This window comes from Lynx canadensis, chromosome B1 (assembly GCF_007474595.2).
Source record: "Lynx canadensis isolate LIC74 chromosome B1, mLynCan4.pri.v2, whole genome shotgun sequence".
Classification (NCBI taxonomy): Eukaryota; Metazoa; Chordata; class Mammalia; order Carnivora; family Felidae; genus Lynx; species Lynx canadensis.
Window position 1 is genome coordinate 200,089,766 of NC_044306.2, and position 8,730 is coordinate 200,098,495.

Below are 8,730 nucleotides of genomic sequence, written 5' to 3' on the forward strand. Positions count from 1 at the left end.
GCGCGGAAGAAAGTTTCGCCGACGCCCCCTCCCCTCCCCTGCCCTCCCGGGGCCCGGCCCCGTCCCGCGCGCCCAGCGGCCCAGTGCGCCTCGGGGCCCGTCCGCAGAAGCGCGGCCCAATGGCAGGCGCCGGGCCCGCCCCCTCGCGCGCTGATTGGTCGCCGCGGCGCCGGCCTCGCCTTATTAACAAGTTCTCTGGGGAGCTGCGGCCCGACCCGGAGCCGGCGAGTGCGCCCGGGAACCCGGCCTGCGCGGCGGCGCCAGCGAGGAACCAGGCCCCGAGCGCCGGAGCCGGCCTTCTGGGGAGGGGCGGGAGGCGCGCGCGCGAGGGCCCGCCCGGCCAGGGCCCCGGGCGCACCCAAAGGCCCCGGCCGCGCTCCCAGCTCGCCCCAAGCCCATGCCCGGCGGCTGGCCCGTGCTGCGGCTGGAGGGGGGGCCCGGCTCTGCATGGCCCCGGCTGCTGACATGACTTCTTTGCCACTCGGTGTCAAAGTGGAGGACTCCGCCTTCGGCAAGCCGGCGGGGGGAGGCGGGAGCCAGGCCCCCAGCGCCACCGCGGCCACGGCGGCCGCCATGGGCGCAGACGAGGAGGGGGCCAAGCCCAAAGTGTCCCCTTCACTCCTGCCCTTCAGCGTGGAGGCGCTCATGGCCGACCACAGGAAGCCCGGGGCCAAGGAGAGCGCCCTGGTGGCCTCCGAGGGCGCACAGGCGGCGGGCGGCTCCGCGCAGCCCCTGGGCGCCCGGCCGGGGTCTCTGGGAGCCCCGGACGCGCCGTCTTCGCCGCGGCCGCTGGGCCATTTCTCGGTGGGAGGACTTCTCAAGCTGTCAGAAGATGCGCTCGTCAAAGCCGAGAGCCCCGAGAAGCCCGAGAGGACCCCGTGGATGCAGAACCCCCGCTTCTCCCCGCCCCCGGCCAGTAAGTAGCCAGGACCCAGGCGGCGGGGGAGGGGGGGGGGCGGGCGGGGGTGCGGGGCGGGAGGGCGCCAGGCCTGGAGCCGGCGCCTGCCTGTCTCCAGCAGCTGCGTACCTGCAGCCAGGTACCCGGAGCCCATGCTGCACATCTGTTGGGGCGGCCGGGGTTCGCCACTCTCGCTACTCGCGTCAGCTAGAGGGGTAGAGGCCTGGCTGAAGCCCAGCTCTCGGTCCACTTTCGCGGACTCCTCGCCTTGGCCGGGCGACGCTGGACGCGCGCGCGCGCGCGTGTGTGTGTGTGTGTGGCGGGGGTGCAGTTCACTTCCAGGGCAAGGTGTCTGGGCACCCTCCCCTCCTGCTCCTATCAAAAGACCCCGGGAGTCCCCACTTCCCTATCTGCCCCTCTGCCCTGTTACTTGGCCGTTATCCCTACGGATGGGTCCAGGCGGTGCGGACATCTTCCCTGCGCTCAGAGTTTCACTTTCTCGTAGAAGACTGCCCCCCGCCCCTCCACCCCGCATTAAAGTACCTCTCTGCCCTAAGGTTCTGAACCTCTTGCAAAATTCCCCCTTCCAACCCTTCAGATTTCAGACAGATACTTGGTGCTCACGGTGGATGGTTCAATTAGTGGGAAGGGGCACTCAGGTCCAGCGGAGGGGGCGGGGCACCAAGTCAATTAGTGGGAGGCGTCCCCTCCGTGGCGGTGGGAAGCTCCCAGACGTCGCCCGACAGGGCCACTGGAGCGGACTCCGGCCGCCATAGGCGCGTTCGGGGTCGTTGCAAGGCCTCGCGGCCCCCCGGCTTCTCTGCCCAGCAAACACGCTCGGAGATATTTCAGGAGCACGGGAAATTCCCAAGTTTTCCTCGTTTCCTCCGATTATTTTGCGCGGCATAATAGCAACCCGAATTCAATGGCGTGATGCTGAGGAATGATTTTTATCTGGGGATTAAACGTCTTTGAAAGGCCAGCCCCTCCCTGGGCCTAAAGGCTGGAGAAGGTGGCCCCGGGCTAGGCTGTCGCTACCGAAGGGATTGACGTTTCCCTCGGCGCCCGCCCCTCGGGCGGCCCGGCGGAAAGCGAGTCGGGGGCCAACTGCTTCCCGGACTCTCAATGGCCTGGAGCAGGGAAGAAGGGGGGGATGTTAACACAAGATTTCGTTTGACTCATATCCTGGTGGTCTGCGAGCCCAAAGGCTCATTTAAGGGAAAAAAACAAACAAACGAAAAAACATGCATACTTGGGCAAAACCCGCATGGTGAAACATTATGTACTTGAATTCATTTTTCCCCCCGAGGGAAGCCGCTGGGTAGGCAAAGCGTCCTTTCCAGGACTCGGGAATTCGGTTAGGGCCTCCACGCTGACCCCAAAGTCGTTGAGATCCCCGTTGTCCTGGGAATAATGTGTTCTCCGTTTTATCTGGCCACAACTGCCCTGTGTGGCAGGGGTTTACTGGCCCAGAGGACTCCGACTGGTACCTTCGGGAGCCCTCTGCCGGGGCGCTGGCTCACCGCCCATCTTTGAGGTATATTCTGAAGCCATAAGAAAAAGCTTGGCACCGTTCATCTCCGTGGACCGAGACCCAGCTGGAGGAGAAGCCATTGCAACCCCTCTCCCACTCACCCCCATTTGTGTGTGACCAGAGGGCCAAGGCGCTGGGGGTGGCTGAGCCCCAAGAGACAATTGAGACCACCGGAAGATGCAACCCCCCTCCCCTTGGCACTTCGTATATTTGAGATATGGCCGCCGGTGCAACCTTCTGACCGCCTGACAGCCGGCTCTGCTCGCCTGCCATCCCCTGAGACTGTCCTTAGACCCCTGTAGGAACACGCCGTTCCAAGGGGGAAGAGATCTGGGCCTAGCCTAGCGCTGAACACTTTGGCGGGCACAGATACATGTTCACCCAACGCAGAAAACTAGATGTGATCTTGGGTTGGGTGCAGGGCCTTTCTGCCTGTTTCATCAACCTTATTAACACCTACGGTCCCAGCCTGGGCGACGGTGGGAGGAGGCCCGCCGCCGAAGGCCCTCCCAAGCAGCCATCTAGCACCGAGGCATCCCACCTCTTCCCACTTAAGTTCGGGCCTTGAACACGCGCGGTTTCACCCGGAATCTTTGTTTCCTCGTTTGCAAGAAGTAGACGGAAACGTCTACCCCGCGGGGCGTGGCAATTGGAGAAAATCTTTTCCAAGTGTCTCTCCCAGCACTTGGCACCGAGGTGCCCCACGCAAATGAATAGCCGGTATTGTTGTTGACTACTATTACTGCTTTGTGGGCAGATTACACTCCCGCGCCGCTTTCTTAACCCCCTGCCTTTCTCTCGGCCCCCTAGGGCGGCTGAGCCCCCCGGCCTGCACCCTGCGCAAGCACAAGACCAACCGCAAGCCGAGGACGCCCTTCACCACCGCGCAGCTGCTGGCGCTTGAGCGCAAGTTCCGCCAGAAGCAGTACCTGTCCATCGCCGAGCGCGCCGAGTTCTCCAGCTCGCTCAGCCTCACCGAGACGCAGGTGAAGATCTGGTTCCAGAACCGCCGCGCCAAGGCCAAGAGACTGCAGGAGGCCGAGCTGGAAAAGCTGAAGATGGCCGCCAAGCCCATGCTGCCGCCCGCGGCCTTCGGGCTCTCCTTCCCGCTCGGCGGCCCAGCGGCGGTAGCGGCCGCGGCGGGCGCCTCGCTCTACGGTGCCTCTGGCCCCTTCCAGCGCGCCGCGCTGCCGGTAGCGCCCGTGGGACTCTACACAGCCCATGTGGGCTACAGCATGTACCACCTGACATAGAGGGTCCCAGGGTCCCCTACCTGCGGTTCCAGCCGATTCCTCCAGCCCCTGTCTTCTGCAAAGCAGCAGGAGCCCCCCACCCCCACCCCACCCAGCGAGCTCCCCTTCCACCCCCCACACTGCTCTGGTTTATCCTCGGCCCGCTCCCTGCGTTCACTCACCGAAGTCAGATCCCCTCCCCCAAAGTGGCTGGAAGGGTCCCTTAACACTCTTCTAGAATCTAGACCTACCCTTTGTGTTACAGATGGATAAACTGGGGTTAGAGAAGTTAAATTTCCCAAGGGGCCTCAGCAGAGTTAGCTGTTGGACGCGCACCAGGGGCTGCGTCCTGTGTCCCTGCCTCCTGCCCTGACACCCCCGCGCGAAAAGCACAGGAAAAATACTCCCGCCTGAAGATTTTGGAAATGAGAACAGTTGGAGAGAAAGAGAACATGCCAGGGGAGATGGGGCCTCCCCACCGCCCCGCCAGCCCCCAGGTCCTTCCTTCGGAAAACTTCAGAGAACTTCAACAGCAGAACGTTTGTTTGCGGTGGGGGGAGGGGGGGCACACAGATGCGTTGCAAAGGTAGGTTGGAGGGACCCCTCTCACCAGTATCAGAAGAAATTGTAAAATAAAATTTAAAAATCCTGTTTCTTATTTAACAGTACGTTTGTGTGTCTCTCAAGAATCCCTTTGGAAGGGATGGTGTGTAATATACTGTATATTTGAAATTTTATTATCATTTATATTATAGCTATATTTGTTAAATAAATTAATTTTAAGCTACAAGAAATGATCTCTTTATTGAGTTAGGCTTTTATCTGAATTTCACGTCTTCACACATGCAATTGCCTTTCAGTGCGATGGTACTTTAACGCCTTTCAAAGGTGACCACGATATTCCGGGACAGAGGGGGGCGTCTCTTTGAACACACAGGACAGATCTGCGCTGGCAAAGTCAAGTGGAGAATTGAAGCAATTACCTACGATAATTAGGCTCAATTTTCCAATTCGCTTTAAGCTGAAATCGACACTTGCTCAGGTGACCCAGAACCGACTCTTTCTTTTTTCTTCCTTTTTAACCTGTCTATGAAAACAAAGCGAATCACCCAAATGGTTTGATGACTGCAGACAATTCCCACCCCCGCAAACCTGTTTTTCCCACAGGAGGCCAGGTGGGGGGTGGAGGCACAGCTTTCCTTCTCTAAGTCGCTGCGCTGGTGTAGACCCGGTTTGTGGATTTAATTTTGAGCTGCCAGAATGTGAACTCCTTCACACCCCCTATTAGGACGCCTAAACACAAACCACTTTACTGAAAACCCAAGGCGACAATACACTTCCCACCTTGGCGTGTCCTTTGCATGAGCCCTCCCCCCAAACTCTCACAGACTCCGTGTTTTCTTTTATATAGTAGGTTAAATTCAGGCTTCCAGGAGAATAGATTTGAACGAGCGCCAAGTTTTAGCCTTCTGGGGCGAATTCTGCAAGGATGTTGATAGCAGAAAATGACCTCCTAGTAAACAGGGCCTACTATGTTCCAGGCACCGCTCTGTTCTCTTTCGAGTTGGGGGCCCCGGATTAATTCTCACCAGATCTGCGTGCGTCCCCCCTCCCCTGGCCTTGCCTCCACCCCGCCTTGGCCTGCGCCTCCAGACTCCACGCGGGACAGCCCCAGGCAGCCTTTGCGGCGAGCAGGCCAACGGTTGTTACAACGCAAAGTATCTGGCGTTGGACTTGGGGAGGGTGGACGTCTCCACGGATAGAGGCCGTGGCTCAGGGTGGAAACCGAGTCTTGGGCACACGGCGCTGTTTCTAGCCCCAGGCGCCGGAGCTCTGCCTAGGAATTCCAAGAGCGCACAGGGTTGCGCCCATGCACCCCCGGGGCCGTCTGTGAGCTTTCGCCCGGCAAGTTCCGGGGTACCCTGGTTCTAGGATCTTCCAGTCTCCGTAGCTCCGGCAAACGTTCGATCCCCGAGGCTGCAGTCTGAGCGTGCCGCAACTCCCCTCCGGAGGAGAAGAAAGCAAGCTTGCTGTGGAGTGCAGTTCCGCGGAACCAGACAGACTGGGGGAGCCCAGAAGCCGGGCTCCCAGAAGTGCGGTCAGAACCCGAATCCGGGCCTCCTTGTCCGAGAGAGAGAGAGAGAGAGAGAGAGAGAGAGAGAGAGAGAGCGAGCAGTTAGACCCAAAAAGCTCTCAGACTCACGTAGTCAGTCCTTGGAAGGCGCTTGAGGGCCGAGGTACATCGCTGCTTCCTTCCGGCAGACGCAGAAAGGGGTTGTTTTTGCTTCCCCTCTATAAACTAAGCAACCCGACCGCGATGGAGTGAAGGACACTGCCTTCTACACATTTTCCAGCTTCCTTCCTGGAACACCCCTCGTGATTCTCCCGTTCTGGGGATAGCATTGAACTTGAAGTCAGACAAGCCGATGTGATTCACCCCAGCCCTGCCACTTAAACTTTGCCTGACTTGGGATAAGGAAGATCTTCCTTTTCTTGTTTCCTCAGTTTTCTCATCTGCAAAATGGGCCTAGAAATCCTTCCCACTCCCAGGATTCTGGAGAAGCGACAACGAACCCCTGCGAGAGAGGGCGCCCAGGGAGTAGGGGGCGGGTCTGAATTTTCTCAGTTCACAGTGCGTCCGCCGCACCAGAGGCTTTTCCTCAAGTGCGGGTAGGGGAATGGTGGGGCAGGATCAGGTGTCTCTGCTGGCTCGGACTCCCGGGCCTCCTGGCTCCTCGAAGTTTGGCAATTTAGGGTCGAGGCAAACTTAGAGCAACATAATTGCAGTAATGAGCGACGGCTCGCGCTCTGCAGACGCGCCTCGGCTCCAAAGAGGCGGTAGCTGCAGGCGAGGCGGGCGCGCCCCCTTCCCCCACCCAGCACCTCGGAGGGTTGGAGGAGGCGGCCGCCCTGGGACCCCCCGCTCGCGCCCGCCTCAGCGCGCGCCTCCGCCCGAGTCGCCGGCTTGGGTCCGGGTTTCCTTCCACTCCCGTCTCCCCTAGTTTCTTTTCGTCTAGTTCTTTCTTTCCCTCCTTTTTGTTTCTGAATTCCCTATCTCAATAGAGCATGCACACAGAAGGTGTCCAATAAATGTTTGCTGGATCGGAGCGGTGCCCTGGTGTGGGGTGAGGGCCCCGAGTCAGATTCAGCCAGGTCTGGTGGGACCTGGAGGCGGGGTTCTGGGCACCGCTGCTCGTTCAGCCCTCTGAACTAAGTTGCTTGTTTTTCAAGCGAGGGCAGAGTGGGCAGGGGGTTCCCAGGCCTGGTCCTCTACGGATCGGTTTCCTCCTTTGGCAGAAAGCACCGGATCGTTCACTTGGAGTCACCACGTATGGCGCCCAGAGGAATTCCTGACATCGCCGCCCCCCCCAGAACCTTAGCGGATTGTTTTACAAGGGAGTGGACAGCAGCCCAGAGAGGTTACGTGATTTCCCAAGGTCACACAGCCCATAAAGGGTAGAGCAGGGATTCGAACACAGGTTACACGGCGGCATCTACGCTTTCCCCCCACTGCCCAGCCCTGTCTCCTTGAGGGTCACCTAGCGCCTGAATGGCTCTTCGAGGCTGGAAAAGGCCTGCGAAGCGCGCATGTCGCTGGCAAACCGGCCCCGGGAACCCAGCCACAGCCCCACGAATTTAACTCCTTCGTGTTCTTCGAGCAAGCCCCGTCCCTTGGGGAACAAAAGGGGCTTCTCACCTGCCCTGCGAGCCGTCTGTGAAGGCATTTTCGGTTTGTTGGGGAGCAGACAAAGCCTCGATCTGCAAACTCAGCTTCTGACCACGCCGGCCGGGCCGAACAGGCCCAAGGTCGGTGGCGTGGCGCCCCAGGTCGGAGAGATCGCTCCGGGGCAGGGGCCCTGGTGCGCTTTCGCTCCGCGTGGGTCCGCGGGGGGCCGGGGAGGTCGCGGTCACGGCCCTGCGAGGCCGGGGAGGAGTGGGGAGCTCGCGCCAAGCGCGCCTTGTTTTGGGGTCCTTTTCTCCGCTCGTTGACCCCGGGATTGAAGGCCCCGGTCGCGCAGGAGGCCCAGGGGAGACAGTTACTCAGGAGGCGGGGGACCTCAAGTGCGAAGCCTACGCGGGCCGTGAGGATGGCGGGGTCCCGTACCGAATGATGCCCCCCTTAGTGACCCGCGGCCCCGAGGTGAGCCCGGCCTACGCCCCGCCTGGAGCCCTCGGGGGCGCAATGGGAAGCAGCAAGGAGAGGCTGCGGCCGCCTTTCAACTCGGCGGCTGGCGCCGGCCTGGCCGGGCCCCCGGGGCCGCGCGGCCTCCCCGGCTCTGTCCCCGCCCTCCCAGCCGCTCGAGAGGCGGCGAGGCCGGGACACTCCCCCAGCCCGGACTCCGGCCGCTCCCGGGAAACACCTTCACTGTCCCCTGCCCACGACCACCAAGCGTCCATTCTCCGGCGCACACGGAGTCCCCACTTCAGACTCGCGGATTTCCTTTGGCTCCACTCGACAGTTTCCACTCCCACCCTCGCACAGCACCCCTGCTCCAGGCCTAGGGGGACCCTCTCATCACACCCGCCTGCCTCTCGCACAGCGCCCTCCCGCGGCGCCGCGAGCCTACAGCCCCTGCTCTTCGCGGCCCTGGAGCCGGACGCTGGGTCAGGCTCGCTCCGAGACGGAGCTATTACGCATGCGCGCCGTCGTCGTCGTCGCCGTCATCGCATACACCGCACACCAACAAACACTGCAACACACACACATCTAACACAACACATGCAACACAGGCACGAGACAGACACCCAACACATCCAACCAGCACGCGCGCGCGCGCGCACAGACACCCAGCCACACGACATCTACGTACGCCGCACACCCTGTACGCACAGAACTAACACACACACACACACACACACACACCAACACCCACCATCAACACACACGTCCCAGTTTATAGAGGCAAACATACAACGGCAAGGTGCCACCCTTCCACGTCCCTACTGCAGTTCAGCCCCCAGGACCTGGCGACGCTGCGAGGCGCGCGGAACCTTGGTGCGAGACCTTCATTGAATGGAGGCAGATGAACGCCAAGAAATTGCGGACACAGCCAGCCACAGCAAGA

General features: G+C 61.0%; 1 protein-coding gene across 1 annotated transcript; it reads left to right on the forward strand.

Annotated features, from left to right (window-relative positions):
* The first annotated feature begins 429 nt into the window (after window positions 1-429).
* MSX1 (msh homeobox 1) lies at window positions 430-4,442 on the forward strand. The gene is made up of 2 exons (XM_030311964.1): window positions 430-916; window positions 3,243-4,442. Exons 1-2 carry the CDS (start codon window positions 448-450, stop codon window positions 3,683-3,685), a joined length of 912 nt encoding a protein of 303 aa, XP_030167824.1. The 5' UTR covers window positions 430-447; the 3' UTR covers window positions 3,686-4,442.
* Window positions 4,443-8,730: the final 4,288 nt, after the last annotated feature.

Bases quoted from the DNA above. Each gene is read 5' to 3' on its own strand.
- MSX1 (XM_030311964.1), top strand. From the start codon at position 448: ATGGCCCCGGCTGCTGACATGACTTCTTTGCCACTCGGTGTCAAAGTG. The intron at 917-3,242 runs GTAAGTAGCCAG...TCGGCCCCCTAG, and splicing joins CTTCTCCCCGCCCCCGGCCA to GGCGGCTGAGCCCCCCGGCC.